Source organism: Salvelinus fontinalis, chromosome 2, assembly GCF_029448725.1.
Source record: "Salvelinus fontinalis isolate EN_2023a chromosome 2, ASM2944872v1, whole genome shotgun sequence".
Lineage (NCBI taxonomy): Eukaryota > Metazoa > Chordata > Actinopteri > Salmoniformes > Salmonidae > Salvelinus > Salvelinus fontinalis.
In genome coordinates this window covers 100,447,982-100,466,449 of record NC_074666.1, presented here as the reverse complement: position 1 = coordinate 100,466,449, position 18,468 = coordinate 100,447,982, and the positions used below count along the sequence as shown (strand labels likewise).

The 18,468-nt window shown below is 44.4% G+C and overlaps 1 protein-coding gene across 3 annotated transcripts in view; it reads right to left on the bottom strand.

Annotated features, from left to right (window-relative positions):
• The window catches only part of arhgdig (Rho GDP dissociation inhibitor (GDI) gamma), a 53,615-nt gene that overhangs the window by 22,214 nt on the left and 12,933 nt on the right, over positions 1–18,468 (bottom strand). The window contains exons 1-2 of one of the 3 annotated variants that reach the window (XM_055897713.1): positions 17,433–18,163; positions 467–640 (exon numbers count right to left, since the gene is read on the bottom strand). In XM_055897713.1, coding sequence (XP_055753688.1) covers positions 467–640; positions 17,433–17,505 — 247 coding nt within the window. In that variant the 5' untranslated portion in view covers positions 17,506–18,163. Of the gene's footprint in view, positions 1–466; positions 641–17,432; positions 18,164–18,468 lie in introns of those variants that run through there. The other 2 variants (XM_055897720.1, XM_055897727.1) reach the window with 2 other exon arrangements.

The window sequence follows — 18,468 nt, the reverse complement described above, 5'->3', positions numbered from 1 at the left end:
ACACAGTAACACAGTAAGACAGTAACACAGTAAGACAGTAACACAGTAAGACAGTAAGACAGTAACACAGTAACACAGTAAGACAATAACACAGTAAGACAGTAACACAGTAAGACACAGTAACACACTGACCACAGTAACACAGTAACACACTGACCACAGTAACACACTGACCACAGTAACACAGTAACACACAGTAACACAGTAAGACACAGTAACACACACTGACCACAGTAACACAGTAACACACTGACCACAGTAACACAGTAACACACTGACCACAGTAACACACTGACCACAGTAACACACTGACCACAGTAACACACTGACCACAGTAACACACTGTAACACACTGACCACAGTAACACACTGACCACTGTAACACAGTAACACACTGACCACAGTAGCACAGTAACACACTGACCACAGTAACACACTGACCACAGTAGCACAGTAACACACTGACCTGCCACCACTGGTCCAGCTCCTAGTAGAGTCTGTTTGTATTTCCTGAGACTCTCATCATCCTTGTCTAGTTCCTGTATCTCCTGCAGGCTCTTCTGGGCTGGAGGAGTGTAGTTCAGGTCTGTCTCGTCCTCCTCCTCTCCCACAGGCTTCTCCTCCTTATCCGCCATCAAACCTGCATGGGAACACAGGGTATCAACACAATCAGAGACCCTGCATCTCTCTCTCTCTCACACACATTCTCTTTCTCTCTCTCTGTCTTTCTCTCTCTCTCACACACTCTCTCTCTCTCACTCTCTTTCTCTCTCTGTCTTTCTCTCTCTGTCCATCTCTGTCTTTCTCTCTCTCTCCCTCGCACTCTCTTTCTCCATCTCTGTTTTTCTCTCTCTGTCCCTCTCTGTCTTACTCTCTGGCCTTTTCTCATTTGGGCAAAAGTCTGTCCTCCACCCTCTCTCTTCTGACCTCTCTCCTACATGACCCAGAAACCACTAAGTGGTTGAGGAGTGTGTCAGTTTGTTAGTAGGCAAACAGAAGACACAGTCTGTCTCCCCTCCTCAACAGCCTCCTTTTGGGGAGGAAGCACAAGTGTATCCTACCAGGAAGAGTTTCTATATATCTGCCAAAACCCCTTTGAATTAGATGTATTGTTGGAGAAGAAAAGCAAAAAGCATTGTTACTACTGGTTACAGATGTAGGATCTTCATTTGATCATCCTGTTGTTGCTACAGGTTACAGATGTAGGATCTTCATTTGATCATCCTGTTGTTACCACAGGTTACAGATGTAGGATCTTCATTTGATCTCCCTGTTGTTACTACAGGTTACAGATGTAGGATCTTCATTTGATCACCATGTTGTTACTACAGGTTACAGATGTAGGATCTTCATTTGATCATCCTGTTGTTGCTACAGGTTACAGATGTAGGATCTTCATTTGATCTCCCTGTTGTTGCTACAGGTTACAGATGTAGGATCTTCATTTGATCTCCCTGTTGTTACTACAGGTTAATTACAGTGTTGTTACTACAGGTTAATTACAGTGAACAGAGTACTGTAAGGGGTTAGATGTTTAACAGCTTGTGGTGGGATACAGAGTTGTTTGTATGGTTAATTATCTAGAACAGAGCAGCTCTGAAAACACACAGGTGCACACGGACAAACACACGCACACTACAGGATGACATAATGCCTTCCACCTGTCTAGATGGGGTCAACTCCCCGTGGAGGATAGATATATGTGTGTGTGTGTGTGTGTGTGTGTGTGTGTGTGTGTGTGTGTGTGTGTGTGTGTGTGTGTGTGTTATCTCCTGAGTGTCTGTTATTTACAGCGTCTCCTAGACAACCAGGGTCGAAGAAGCTGCTCTCTTTCTCTCTCAGTCTCCATGGCAACCACTTAAAAAATAATTAAATAACATGACATCACTATACTGATAATGTCCATACCATGAAGATTAAAAAATGACTCTTTTACCTCTATGAATCACTTGGTATCTGATTTCAATGGTTTCACTTGAGGAAGTATCCACTAAGTCAGTACACAGAATGAGTGAGTGGTTAAATGGCCCAGTCCTTTAAATAAAGAACAGCCTGGGGTGCTGGAGCGGTCAAACTCTGATCCACTTCCTATTTCTGTATCTCTATCCTGTCCAATAAACATCATGGCTCAAGCCTCATGACACAATATGAGGAAGTAGAAGAGGATCAACAGTGGGACATTACTAAAACAATCTACAGCTGACTGACTACAACCAAGTCTTACTGCCTGAGTCCTACTGACTACAACCAAGTCCTACTGACTGAGTCCTACTGACTACAACTGAGTCCTACTGACTACAACCAAGTCTTACTGACTGAGTCCTACTGACTACAACCAAGTCCTACTTACTGAGTTCTACTGACTACAACCAAGTCCTACTGACTGAGTCCTACTGACTACAACCAAGTCTTACTGACTGAGTCCTACTGACTACAACCAAGTCTTACTGCCTGAGTCCTACTGACTACAACCAAGTCCTACTGACTGAGTCCTACTGACTACAACTGAGTCCTACTGACTACAACCAAGTCTTACTGCCTGAGTCCTACTGACTACAACCAAGTCCTACTGACTGAGTCCTACTGACTACAACTGAGTCCTACTGACTACAACCAAGTCTTACTGACTGAGTCCTACTGAATACAACCAAGTCCTACTGACTGAGTCCTACTGACTACAACCAAGTCCTACTGACTGAGTCCTACTGACTACAACCAAGTCTTACTGACTACAACCAAGTCCTACTGACTACAACTGAGTCCTATTGACTGAGTCCTACTGACTACAACCAAGTCTTACTGACTGAGTCCTACTGACTACAACCAAGTCTTACTGACTGAGTCCTACTGACTACAACCAAGTCTTACTGAGTCCTACTGACTACAACTGAGTCCTACTGACTACAACCAAGTCTTACTGACTGAGTCCTACTGACAACAACTGAGTCCTACTGACTACAACTGAGTCCTACTGACTACAACCAAGTCTTACTGACTGAGTCCTACTGACTACAACCAAGTCTTACTGACTGAGTCCTACTGACTACAACTGAGTCCTACTGACTACAACCAAGTCTTACTGACTGAGTCCTACTGACTACAACTGAGTCCTACTGACTACAACCAAGTCTTACTGACTGAGTCCTACTGACTACAACCAAGTCTTACTGACTGAGTCCTACTGACTACAACCAAGTCTTACTGACTGAGTCCTACTGACTACAACCAAGTCTTACTGACTGAGTCCTACTGACTACAACTGAGTCCTACTGACTGAGTCCTACTGACTACAACCAAGTCTTACTGACTGAGTCCTACTGACTACAACCAAGTCTTACTGACTGAGTCCTACTGACTACAACTGAGTCCTATTGACTGAGTCCTACTGACTACAACCAAGTCTTACTGACTGAGTCCTACTGACTACAACCAAGTCTTACTGACTGAGTCCTACTGACTACAACCAAGTCTTACTGACTGAGTCCTACTGACTACAACCAAGTCTTACTGACTACAACTGAGTCCTACTGACTACAACTGAGTCCTACTGACTACAACCAAGTCTTACTGACTGAGTCCTACTGACTACAACCAAGTCTTACTGACTGAGTCCTACTGACTACAACCAAGTCTTACTGACTGAGTCCTACTGACTACAACCAAGTCTTACTGACTGAGTCCTACTGACTACAACTGAGTCCTACTGACTGAGTCCTACTGACTACAACCAAGTCTTACTGACTGAGTCCTACTGACTACAACCAAGTCTTACTGACTGAGTCCTACTGACTACAACTGAGTCCTATTGACTGAGTCCTACTGACTACAACCAAGTCTTACTGACTGAGTCCTACTGACTACAACCAAGTCTTACTGACTGAGTCCTACTGACTACAACCAAGTCTTACTGACTGAGTCCTACTGACTACAACCAAGTCTTACTGACTGAGTCCTACTGACTACAACCAAGTCTTACTGACTGAGTCCTACTGACTACAACTGAGTCCTATTGACTGAGTCCTACTGACTACAACCAAGTCTTACTGACTGAGTCCTACTGACTACAACCAAGTCTTACTGACTGAGTCCTACTGACTACAACCAAGTCTTACTGACTGAGTCCTACTGACTACAACCAAGTCTTACTGACTGAGTCCTACTGACTACAACCAAGTTTTACTGACTGAGTCCTACTGACTACAACTGAGTCTTATTGACTGAGTCCTACTGACTACAACTGAGTCCTACTGACTACAACAAAGTCTTACTGACTGAGTCCTATTGACTACAACTGAGTCCTACTGACTACAACTGAGTCCTACTGACTACAACCAAGTCTTACTGACTGAGTCCTACTAACTACAACTGAGTCCTACTGACTGAGTCCTACTGACTACAACTGAGTCCTACTGACTACAACTGAGTCCTACTGACTACAACTGAGTTCTAATGACTGAGTCCTACTGACTACAACCAAGTCCTTCTGACTGAGTCCTACTGACTACAACCAAGTCTTACTGATTACAACCAAGTCTTACTGACTACAACCAAGTCTTACTGACTACAACCAAGTCTTACTGACTGAATCCTACTGACTACAACTGAGTCCTATTGACTGAGTCCTACTGACTACAACCAAGTCTTACTGACTGAGTCCTACTGACTACAACCAAGTCTTACTGACTGAGTCCTACTGACTACAACCAAGTCTTACTGACTACAACTGAGCCCTACTGACTACAACTGAGTCCTACTGACTACAACCAAGTCTTACTGACTGAGTCCTACTGACTACAACCAAGTCTTACTGACTGAGTCCTAATGACTATAACTGAGTCCTACTGACTACAACCAAGTCTTACTGACTGAGTCCTACTGACTACAACTGAGTCCTACTGACTACAACTGAGTCCTACTGACTACAACCAAGTCTTACTGACTGAGTCCTACTGACTACAACCAAGTCTTACTGATTGAGTCCTACTGACTACAACCAAGTCTTACTGACTGAGTCCTACTGACTACAACCAAGTCTTACTGACTGAGTCCTACTGACTACAACTGAGTCCTACTGACTGAGTCCTACTGACTACAACCAAGTCTTACTGACTGAGTCCTACTGACTACAACCAAGTCTTACTGACTGAGTCCTACTGACTACAACTGAGTCTTATTGACTGAGTCCTATTGACTACAACTGAGTCCTACTGACTACAACCAAGTCTTACTGACTGAGTCCTACTGACTACAACTGAGTCCTACTGACTACAACTGAGTCCTACTGACTACAACCAAGTCTTACTGACTGAGTCCTACTAACTACAACTGAGTCCGACTGACTGAGTCCTACTGACTACAACTGAGTCCTACTGACTACAACTGAGTCCTACTGACTACAACTGAGTCCTACTGACTACAACTAAGTCCTACTGACTGAGTCCTACTGACTACAACTGAGTCCTACTGACTGAGTCCTACTGACTACAACTGAGTCCTACTGACTACAACTGAGTTCTAATGACTGAGTCCTACTGACTACAACCAAGTCCTTCTGACTGAGTCCTACTGACTACAACCAAGTCTTACTGATTACAACCAAGTCTTACTGACTACAACCAAGTCTTACTGACTGAGTCCTACTGACTACAACTGAGTCCTATTGACTGAGTCCTACTGACTACAACCAAGTCTTACTGACTGAGTCCTACTGACTACAACCAAGTCTTACTGACTGAGTCCTACTGACTACAACCAAGTCTTACTGACTACAACTGAGCCCTACTGACTACAACTGAGTCCTACTGACTACAACCAAGTCTTACTGACTGAGTCCTACTGACTACAACTGAGTCCTACTGACTACAACTGAGTCCTACTGACTACAACTAAGTCTTACTGACTGAGTCCTACTGACTACAACCAAGTCTTACTGACTGAGTCCTAATGACTACAACTGAGTCCTACTGACTACAACCAAGTCTTACTGACTGAGTCCTACTGACTACAACTGAGTCCTACTGACTACAACTGAGTCCTACTGACTACAACCAAGTCCTACTGACTGAGTCCTACTGACTACAACCAAGTCTTACTGATTGAGTCCTACTGACTACAACCAAGTCTTACTGACTGAGTCCTACTGACTACAACCAAGTCTTACTGACTGAGTCCTACTGACTACAACTGAGTCCTACTGACTGAGTCCTACTGACTACAACCAAGTCTTACTGACTGAGTCCTACTGACTACAACCAAGTCTTACTGACTGAGTCCCACTGACTACAACTGAGTCCTATTGACTGAGTCCTACTGACTACAACCAAGTCCTATTGACTGAGTCCTACTGACTACAACCAAGTCTTACTGACTGAGTCCTACTGACTACAACCAAGTCTTACTGACTGAGTCCTACTGACTACAACCAAGTCTTACTGACTGAGTCCTACTGACTACAACCAAGTCTTACTGACTGAGTCCTACTGACTACAACCAAGTCTTACTGACTGAGTCCTACTGACTACAACCAAGTCTTACTGACTACAACTGAGTCCTACTGACTACAACTGAGTCCTACTGACTACAACTGAGTCCTACTGACTACAACTGAGTCCTACTGACTACAACTGAGTCCTACTGACTACAACTGAGTCCTACTGACTACAACCAAGTCTTACTGACTGAGTACTAATGACTACAACTGAGTCCTACTGACTACAACCAAGTCTTACTGACTGAGTCCTACTGACTACAACTGAGTCCTACTGACTACAACTGAGTCCTACTGACTACAACCAAGTCTTACTGAGTCCTACTGACTACAACCAAGTCTTACTGACTGAGTCCTACTGACTACAACCAAGTCTTACTGACTGAGTCCTACTGACTACAACCAAGTCTTACTGACTGAGTCCTACTGACTACAACTGAGTCCTACTGACTACAACTGAGTCCTATTGACTACAACCAAGTCTTACTGACTGAGTCCTACTGACTACAACCAAGTCTTACTGACTGAGTCCTACTGACTACAACCAAGTCTTACTGACTGAGTCCTACTGACTACAACCAAGTCCTACTGACTGAGTCCTACTGACTACAACCAAGTCTTACTGACTGAGTCCTACTGACTACAACCAAGTCCTACTGACTGAGTCCTACTGACTACAACCAAGTCTTACTGACTGAGTCCTACTGACTACAACCAAGTCTTACTGACTGAGTCCTACTGACTACAACCAAGTCTTACTGACTGAGTCCTACTGACTACAACCAAGTCCTACTGACTACAACTGAGTCCTATTGACTGAGTCCTACTGACTACAACTGAGTCCTACTGACTACAACCAAGTCTTACTGACTGAGTCCTACTGACTACAACTGAGTCCAAATGACTACAACTGAGTCCTACTGACTACAACCAAGTCTTACTGACTGAGTCCTACTGACTACAACTGAGTCCTACTGACTGAGTCCTACTGACTACAACTGAGTCCTACTGACTACAACTGAGTCCTACTGACTGAGTCCTACTGACTACAACTGAGTCCTACTGACTACAACTAAGTCCTACTGACTACAACCAATTCTTACTGACTGAGTCCTACTGACTACAACTGAGTCCTACTGACTGAGTCCTACTGACTACAACTGAGTCCTACTGACTACAACTGAGTCCTACTGACTGAGTCCTACTGACTACAACTGAGTCCTACTGACTACAACTGAGTCCTACTGACTGAGTCCTACTGACTACATCTGAGTTCTACTGACTACAACCAAGTCTTACTGACTGAGTCCTACTGACTACAACTGAGTCCTACTGACTGAGTCCTACTGACTACAACTGAGTCCTACTGACTACAACTGAGTCCTACTGACTACAACTGAGTCCTACTGACTACAACTGAGTCCTACTGACTATAACTGAGTCCTACTGACTACAACCAAGTCTTACTGACTGAGTCCTACTGACTCCAACTGAGTCCTACTGACTACAACTGAGTCCTACTGACTATAACCAAGTCTTACTGACTGAGTCCTACTGACTACAACCAAGTCCTACTGACTGAGTCCTACTGACTACAACCAAGTCTTACTGACTGAGTCCTACTGACTACAACTGAGTCCTACTGACTGAGTCTTACTGACTACAACTGAGTCCTATTGACTGAGTTCTACTGACTACAACCAAGTCTTACTGACTGAGTCCTACTGACTACAACCAAGTCTTACTGACTGAGTCCTACTGACTACAACCAAGTCTTACTGACTGAGTCCTACTGACTACAACCAAGTCCTACTGACTGAGTCCTACTGACTACAACCAAGTCTTACTGACTGAGTCCTACTGACTACAACTGAGTCCTATTGACTGAGTCCTACTGACTACAACTGAGTCCTACTGACTACAACCAAGTCTTACTGACTGAGTCCTACTGACTACAACTGAGTCCAAATGACTACAACTGAGTCCTACTGACTACAACCAAGTCTTACTGACTGAGTCCTACTGACTACAACTGAGTCCTACTGACTGAGTCCTACTGACTACAACTGAGTCCTACTGACTACAACTGAGTCCTACTGACTACAACTGAGTCCTACTGACTACAACTCAGTCCTACTGACTACAACTCAGTCCTACTGACTGAGTCCTACTGATTACAACTGAGTCCTACTGACTGAGTCCTACTGACTACAACTAAGTCCTACTGACTACAACCAAGTCTTACTGACTGAGTCCAACTGACTACAACTGAGTCCTACTGACTGAGTCCTACTGACTACAACTGAGTTCTACTGACTACAACCAAGTCTTACTGACTGAGTCCTACTGACTACAACTGAGTCCTACTGACTGAGTCCTACTGACTACAACTGAGTCCTACTGACTACAACTGAGTCCTACTGACTACAACTGAGTCCTACTGACTACAACTGAGTCCTACTGACTACAACTGAGTCCTACTGACTACAACCAAGTCTTACTGACTGAGTACTAATGACTACAACTGAGTCCTACTGACTACAACCAAGTCTTACTGACTGAGTCCTACTGACTACAACTGAGTCCTACTGACTACAACTGAGTCCTACTGACTACAACCAAGTCTTACTGAGTCCTACTGACTACAACCAAGTCTTACTGACTGAGTCCTACTGACTACAACCAAGTCTTACTGACTGAGTCCTACTGACTACAACCAAGTCTTACTGACTGAGTCCTGCTGACTACAACTGAGTCCTACTGACTACAACTGAGTCCTACTGACTACAACCAAGTCTTACTGACTGAGTCCTACTGACTACAACCAAGTCTTACTGACTGAGTCCTACTGACTACAACCAAGTCTTACTGACTGAGTCCTACTGACTACAACCAAGTCCTACTGACTGAGTCCTACTGACTACAACCAAGTCTTACTGACTGAGTCCTACTGACTACAACCAAGTCCTACTGACTGAGTCCTACTGACTACAACCAAGTCTTACTGACTGAGTCCTACTGACTACAACCAAGTCTTACTGACTGAGTCCTACTGACTACAACTGAGTCCTACTGACTGAGTCCTACTGACTACAACCAAGTCTTACTGACTGAGTCCTACTGACTACAACCAAGTCTTACTGACTGAGTCCTACTGACTACAACCAAGTCTTACTGACTGAGTCCTACTGACTACAACCAAGTCTTACTGACTGAGTCCTACTGACTACAACCAAGTCCTACTGACTACAACTGAGTCCTATTGACTGAGTCCTACTGACTACAACTGAGTCCTACTGACTACAACCAAGTCTTACTGACTGAGTCCTACTGACTACAACTGAGTCCAAATGACTACAACTGAGTCCTACTGACTACAACCAAGTCTTACTGACTGAGTCCTACTGACTACAACTGAGTCCTACTGACTGAGTCCTACTGACTACAACTGAGTCCTACTGACTACAACTGAGTCCTACTGACTGAGTCCTACTGACTACAACTGAGTCCTACTGACTACAACTAAGTCCTACTGACTACAACCAATTCTTACTGACTGAGTCCAACTGACTACAACTGAGTCCTACTGACTGAGTCCTACTGACTACATCTGAGTTCTACTGACTACAACCAAGTCTTACTGACTGAGTCCTACTGACTACAACTGAGTCCTACTGACTGAGTCCTACTGATTACAACTGAGTCCTACTGACTACAACTGAGTCCTACTGACTATAACTGAGTCCTACTGACTACAACCAAGTCTTACTGACTGAGTCCTACTGACTCCAACTGAGTCCTACTGACTACAACTGAGTCCTACTGACTATAACCAAGTCTTACTGACTGAGTCCTACTGACTACAACCAAGTCCTACTGACTGAGTCCTACTGACTACAACCAAGTCTTACTGACTGAGTCCTACTGACTACAACTGAGTCCTACTGACTGAGTCTTACTGACTACAACTGAGTCCTATTGACTGAGTTCTACTGACTACAACCAAGTCTTACTGACTGAGTCCTACTGACTACAACCAAGTCTTACTGACTGAGTCCTACTGACTACAACCAAGTCTTACTGACTGAGTCCTACTGACTACAACTGAGTCCTATTGACTGAGTCCTACTGACTACAACTGAGTCCTACTGACTACAACCAAGTCTTACTGACTGAGTCCTACTGACTACAACTGAGTCCAAATGACTACAACTGAGTCCTACTGACTACAACCAAGTCTTACTGACTGAGTCCTACTGACTACAACTGAGTCCTACTGACTGAGTCCTACTGACTACAACTGAGTCCTACTGACTACAACTGAGTCCTACTGACTACAACTGAGTCCTACTGACTACAACTGAGTCCTACTGACTACAACTGAGTCCTACTGACTACAACTCAGTCCTACTGACTACAACTCAGTCCTACTGACTGAGTCCTACTGATTACAACTGAGTCCTACTGACTGAGTCCTACTGACTACAACTAAGTCCTACTGACTACAACCAAGTCTTACTGACTGAGTCCAACTGACTACAACTGAGTCCTACTGATTGAGTCCGACTGACTTCAACTAAGTTCTACTGACTACAACCAAGTCTTACTGACTGAGTCCTACTGACTACAACTGAGTCCTACTGACTGAGTCCTACTGACTACAACTGAGTCCTACTGACTACAACTGAGTCCTACTGACTACAACTGAGTCCTACTGACTACAACTGAGTCCTACTGACTATAACCAAGTCTTACTGACTGAGTCCTACTGACTACAACTGAGTCCAACTGACCAAATCCAACTGACTTCAACTGAGTCCAAATGACTCCACCTGAGTCCAACTAACTACAACGTACTCAAACTGAGTCCAACGGAGTCCAACAGTGGTCCTGTATGGCTCAGCTGGCAGAGCATGGAGCTTTCAACACTAAAGACTGTGGGTTGAGGGGCAGCTCTCACGGGGGAACTGTGGGGGGACCTTGGATGGTTTGATGGCCTGGCGGCTGGGAGCTTGTGGCTGAGAGGTCGCTAATTCCAATCCCCGATTCAACTTGGTGGGAGATCTGTCCATGTGCTCTTGGGCGGGGTGCTTGACCCGGGTTGATCCTGTGTGTCTATCTGGATGGGAGTCTGTTAGACTGGATGTCATATAGATGTTGAGCGGCTTCACTGAAGGTAGATTGTATGTTGAAATATTCAATCAAATAAAAAGAAAACGTGGATTTAAAACATATATATATATATTGTGGGTTCAAGTTCTGCTGAGGTCACTGTATGAGAAATTTATACATACATCACTGTGAGAAATGTATACACACATCACTGTATGAGAAATGTATACACACATCACTAAGAGAAATGTATACACACATCACTGAGAGAAATGTATACACACATCACTAAGAGAAATGTATACACACATCACTGTGAGAAATGTATACACACATCACTGTATGAGAAATGTATACACACATCACTAAGAGAAATCTATACACACATCACTAAGAGAAATGTATACACACATCACTAAGAGAAATGTATACACACATCACTAAGAGAAATGTATACACACATCACTAAGATAAATGTATACACACATCACTAAGAGAAATGTATACACACATCACTAAGAGAAATGTATACACACATCACTAAGAGAAATGTATACACACATCACTGTGAGAAATGTATACACACATCACTGTGAGAAATGTATACACACATCACTATGAGAAATGTATACACACATCACTGTATGAGAAATGTATACACACATCACTATAAGTCGCTTTGGATACATAGCATACGTTATGTTATTATATCAACTGACCTAAACTGAGTCCAACTGACTGAGTCCAACTGACTGAGTCCAACTGACTGAGTCCAACTGACCTAAACTGAGTCCAACTGACCTAAACTGAGTCCAACCGACCTAAACTGAGTCCAACCGACCTAAACTGAGTCCAACTGACCTAAACTGAGTCCAACTGACTGAGTCTTACTGACTGAGTCCAACTGACCTTAACTGAGTCCAACTGACTGAGTCTTACTGACTGAGTCCAACTGACCTTAACTGAGTCCAACTGACTGAGTCCAACTGACTCAGTCCAACGGACCTAAACTGAGTCCAACTGACCTAAACTGAGTCCAACTGACCTTAACTGAGTCCAACTGACTGAGTCCAACTGACTCAGTCCAACTGACCTAAACTGAGTCCAACTGACCTAAACTGAGTCCAACTGACTGAGTCCAACTGACTGAGTCTAACTGACTGAGTCCAATTGACTGAGTCCAACCGACCTAAACTGAGTCCAACTGACCTAAACTGAGTCCAACTGACTGAGTCCAACTGACCTAAACTGAGTCCAACCGACCTAAACTGAGTCCAACCGACCTAAACTGAGTCCAACCGACCTAAACTGAGTCCAACCGACCTAAACTGAGTCCAACTGACCTAAACTGAGTCCAACTGACTGAGTTAAACTGACTGAGTCCTACTGACTACAACTGAGTCCTACTGACTACAACCAAGTCTTACTGACTGAGTCCTACTGACTACAACCAAGTCTTACTGACTGAGTCCTACTGACTACAACCAAGTCTTACTGACTGAGTCCTACTGACTACAACCAAGTCTTACTGACTGAGTCCTACTGACTACAACCAAGTCTTACTGACTGAGTCCTACTGACTACAACTGAGTCCTACTGACTGAGTCCAACTGACTTCAACTGAGTCCAACTGACTTCAACTGAGTCCAACTGACTACAACTGAGTCCAACTGACTACAACTGAGTCCAACTAACTACAACGTACTCAAACTGAGTCCAACGGAGTCCAACAGTGGTCCTGTATGGCTCAGCTGGCAGAGCATGTTGCTTTCAACACTAAAGACTGTGGGTTGAGGGGCAACTCTCACGGGGGAACTGTGGGGGGACCTTGGATGGTTTGGTGGCCTGGCGGCTGGGAGCTTGTGGCTGAGAGGTCGCTAATTCCAATCCCCGATTCAACTTGGTGGGAGATCTGTCAATATGCTCTTGGGCGGGGTGCTTGACCCGGGTTGATCCTGTGTGTCTCTCTGGATGGGAGTCTGTTAGACTGGATGTCATATAGATGTTGAGCGGCTTCACTGAAGGTAGATTGTATGTTTAAATATTCAATCAAAAGAAAACGTGGATTTAAAACATATATATATAGATTGTGGGTTCAAGTTCTGCTGAGGTCACTGTATGAGAAATGTATACACACATCACTGTAAGTCGCTTTGGATACATAGCATACATTATGTTATTATATCAACTGACCTAAACTGAGTCCAACTGACCTAAACTGAGTCCAATTGACTGAGTCCAACTGACCTAAACTGAGTCCAACTGACTGAGTCCAACTGACTGAGTCCAACTGACCTAAACTGAGTCCAAGACCTAAACTGAGTCCAACTGACTGAGTCCAACTGACTGAGTCCAACTGACCTAAACTGAGTCCAACTGACCTAAACTGAGTCCAACTGACCTAAACTGAGTCCAACTGACTGAGTCCAGCCGAGTCACTATAACTGAGTCACTGTAACTGAGTCCAACTGAGTCACTATAACTGAGTCCAACTGAGTCACTATAACTGAGTCCAACTGAGTCACTATAACTGAGTCACTATAACTGAGTCACTACTGTAACTGAGTCACTATAACTGAGAACACTTTGGGGTAATACCATGTATGGTTAGAGGGGGGAGAGTAGTTTGGGGGTAATACCATGAATGGACAGAGGGGGGAGAGTAGTTTTGGGGTAATACCATGTATGGTCAGAGGGGGAGAGTAGTTTTGGGGTGAATACCATGAATGGTCAGAGGGGGAGAGTAGTTTTGGGGTAATACCATGAATGGTCAGAGGGGGGGGAGAGTAGTTTCGTCAGATACCCCCTGGATACCACAGCCTTGGAGCAAATCCTCACTAAATTCACACTGTGGTGGGAATCAAGTATTGACGTCATTGGATCTTTGCATAAACATAAACATTTCAGTCGGGACTGGGAATCATGGCTCTCTACTGAATTACAGTAAAACTAAAAGCCTGCAGCTGGGGATAATTTATTTTTCAACCTGTATTTAACCAGGCAAGTTCATTTGCACATTCGCTGTTCAGACCTCGGACAACATTTACCCGGGAAGCCAAATTCCTCATTCAACCACTGGAGAAAATCTTAAACAATGTTTCTCAAACACAATGAAATGAAACACAGACAACCTCTTGCTAATCAGAAGGCTATTGGAAAGGGAAAGGGGAAGGGAAAGGGAAAGGGGGGGAGACCTAGTCAGTTGTACAACTGAATGCCTTCAACTGAATGTGTCTTCCTCATTTAACCCAACCCCTCTGAATCATTGGGTATGTTGTGGTGGCCTGCTTGGAGGGAACCTGGTAAAATGACATGTGTAATATGTTGTGGTGGTCTGCTTGGAGGGAACCTGGTAAAATGACATGTGTAATATGTTGTGGTGGCCTGCTTGGAGGGAACCTGGTAAAATGACATGTGTAATATGTTGTGGTGGTCTGTTTGGAGGGAACCTGGTAAAATGACATGTGTAATATGTTGTGGTGGTCTGCTTGGAGGGAACCTGGTAAAATGACATCTGTAATATATTGTGGTGGCCTGCTTGGAGGGAACCTGGTAAAATGACATGTGTAATATGTTGTGGTGGCCTGCTTGGAGGGAACCTGGTAAAATGACACGTGTAATATATTGTGGTGGCCTGCTTGGAGGGAACCTGGTAAAATGACATGTGTAATATGTTGTGGTGGCCTGCTTGGAGGGAACCTGGTAAAATGACATGTGTAATATGTTGTGGTGGCCTGCTTGGAGGGAACCTGGTAAAATGACACGTGTAATATGTTGTGGTGGTCTGCTTGGAGGGAACCTGGTAAAATGACATGTGTAATATGGCTCTGAGTTCACTGCCAGCATTCAGAGCTATAACCACATTCGGAGCTAAGTAGCGCTCTTAAATCATATCCTGATGCCTAGTTAAATACAGGTTAATACAACAGAGTTGTATTGATATCATTGCTAACTTAGCTAGCTAACATGTACTAAACAGAAATATAAACACAACATGCAACAATTACAATCAATTGAAATAAATTAATTAGACCCTAATCTATGGATTTTCTTATAACTGGGAATACAGATATGCGTGTGGTCACAGATACAATATATTACCAAAAGTATGTGGACACACCTTCAAATTGGTGGATTTGGTTATTTCAGCCACACACGTTGCTGACAGGTGTATAAGATCAAGCACACAGCCATGCAGTCTCCATAGACAAACATTAGCAGCAGAATGACCAGTACTGAAGAGCTCAGTGACTTTCAACGAGGCACCGTCATAGGATGCCACCTTTCCAACAAGTCAGTTAGTTAAATGTCTGCCCTGCTGGAGCTTCCCCGGTCAACTGTAAGTGCTGTAATTGTGCGTATGGAACATTTCTGGGATCTTTTATTTCAACTCATGAAACATGGGACCAACACTTTACATGTTTGCGTGATTTTTTTGTTGTTCAGTGTACATTTTGAGAAAACAAGTTCTTTTAAGTGAGCTAGCTAACCAGCTGAGCAACGATGTAACATCAGTATTAAAACATAATAGTTGATCAACAGACCAGGAATCACAGTTACCCCTGGTGCACTGTTCAACTATTTACACATTTAAACGAATTATCTCTTAAAGAAAACTCTTTGTTTTGTCATAACCCTCACTGCCTTGTCCGAAGTGGCGGACTGTCGGACTCCACGGCAGTTGCTGTCCATTGGAATGTTGCGATTGGTTCTGGGGCGGGGCTTAGCGAAGGGTCGATGAAGAACAAATTCTTATTTACAATGACGGCCTCAAACAGAGAGGAGGAGATGGAGGGGGGTCCCCCCTTTATTACTAGGAGTCCCCTCAGGTACAAACACGAACACACACTGACACTCTCACACACACACTCTCACACACAAACACACACTGACACACTCACATACAAACACACACTGACATTCTCACACACAAACACACACTGACACACTGACACTCTCACATACAAACACACACTGACACACACAGTAGTAGGTTGGTTGTAATACTGTATGTCGTAGAGAGGATATTAGTCTCTGTCTCTCATTTCCCTTCATTACATGGGCCAGTGCATTTTACTGGATACACTCAGAAGGCAACGGGGCGGAGTACACACACACACACACACACACACCAATGCACGCATCTACACACACACAGAAGGAACAAACACCAACACCTTGGGGAGAACATGCCGTCAAATTGATTCACTCAGTGTAACATGTGTCGCCCCCCCCCCACTCACACACAATCTCATCCATCACTTTTGACAGGGGGGGGGGGGGGTATGGTAAATGTGGTGACATCATTCAGCTAACAGACACACATACACACACACACACACACACACATACGCCCAATTGGCAGACAACCAGGAGTGCGTGAACAGAAAAGCCCTGATACAACAAGACCTGAGACATGTAATTACAACAGACACCACAACACACACACACCACAAAGGACACAGGATCAATACAATATGGACCACCTTTGGCTTGTCTTATCATATCAAACATAAAACCATCTCCAACCACCTAGAGACTGATCACACACACACACAAGAAAATAATCTACAGTGTACAGACTTGACAGAAAGACACACACACTACAATAACACTAATCTATACAGCTGATCGGGCATCTGACACAGCTCACACACACACACACAGCTCACACACACACACACACACACACAGCTCACACACACACACACACACACACACACACACACACACACACACACACACACACACACACACACACACACACACACACACACACACACACACACACACACACACACAGGTAAAACAGCATAAAAGGCAGTGTTGTTACCTTGGTAACACATGGTTAGCCAGAGAAGCTCCAGAACCTGACCCCCAAACTCACACACATCCAAGCCCAGCATGGTGGCTGCGGCTGGGGCTACACACGCTCCAGAGGCTGGCTGACTACCGGGATCCTCCACAGGTAGGGCAAAGTAACCAGCACACAAACGGTTTCAAGTCTACAGCATCAAAAAGAGTCCTTTCAAACAGAGGAATTAAACAAGCATTCCTTCTTCTCCTAAAAAGACAGATATCGACAGAGAGAGAGAGAGAGGAGAGAGAGAGAGAGAGAGGAGAGGGAGAATCCTTGGGTTTGGGTGGGGATGGAGCGTGTGTGAAGCAGAGGGAGCGAGTCAGAGAGTGGGAGAGAGAGAGAGAGAGAGAGAGAGAGAGAGAGAGAGAGAGAGAGAGAGAGAGAGAGAGAGAGAGAGAGAGAGAGAGAGAGAAAGATAGGAGTGTCTGTGCCGTCTCCCTACAAAATGTGTAAGCTAGCACGGTAGCATCGAGACACCCGATGATGTCATTGACCAAATGCTAAGTCCTCTATTGATTTATATTGGAAATGCTAACGGCTAATTTTGAAAATCATATTCAGTTAGCTTAAGATGCTAAAGTAGAAATGTTAATTCCAATTTGTATTTAGTTAGAGATGCTAGCCCTGTCTGCAGTATTGCCATTCCAGTACGCAGACGATAGCTATCGATTCTCAGACAGAAGTAGCTAAACCTCTGCCTCCTCTCCTCCTCCTCCTCTCCCTCCATCCTCTCCTCCCCCTTCAGTCACCAGCCCAGAGACTGCAATGAGCTCATCTTTCCCCCTTTCCCACCTTCCCTCCCTCCATCGCTGGCTTGCTTGCTTTCGCTCACTCCCTTTCTCCCACTTGCTCTCTCTCACGCTCTCTTTCTTTGCTTCCTCAGTACACAAGCCACTCTCCCTCTCCTCCCTCTCCATTCACTCTCCCTCTCCTCCCTCTCCATTCACTCTCCCTCTCCTCCCTCTCCATCCACTCTCTCTCCTCCCTCTCCATCCACTCTCCCTCTCCT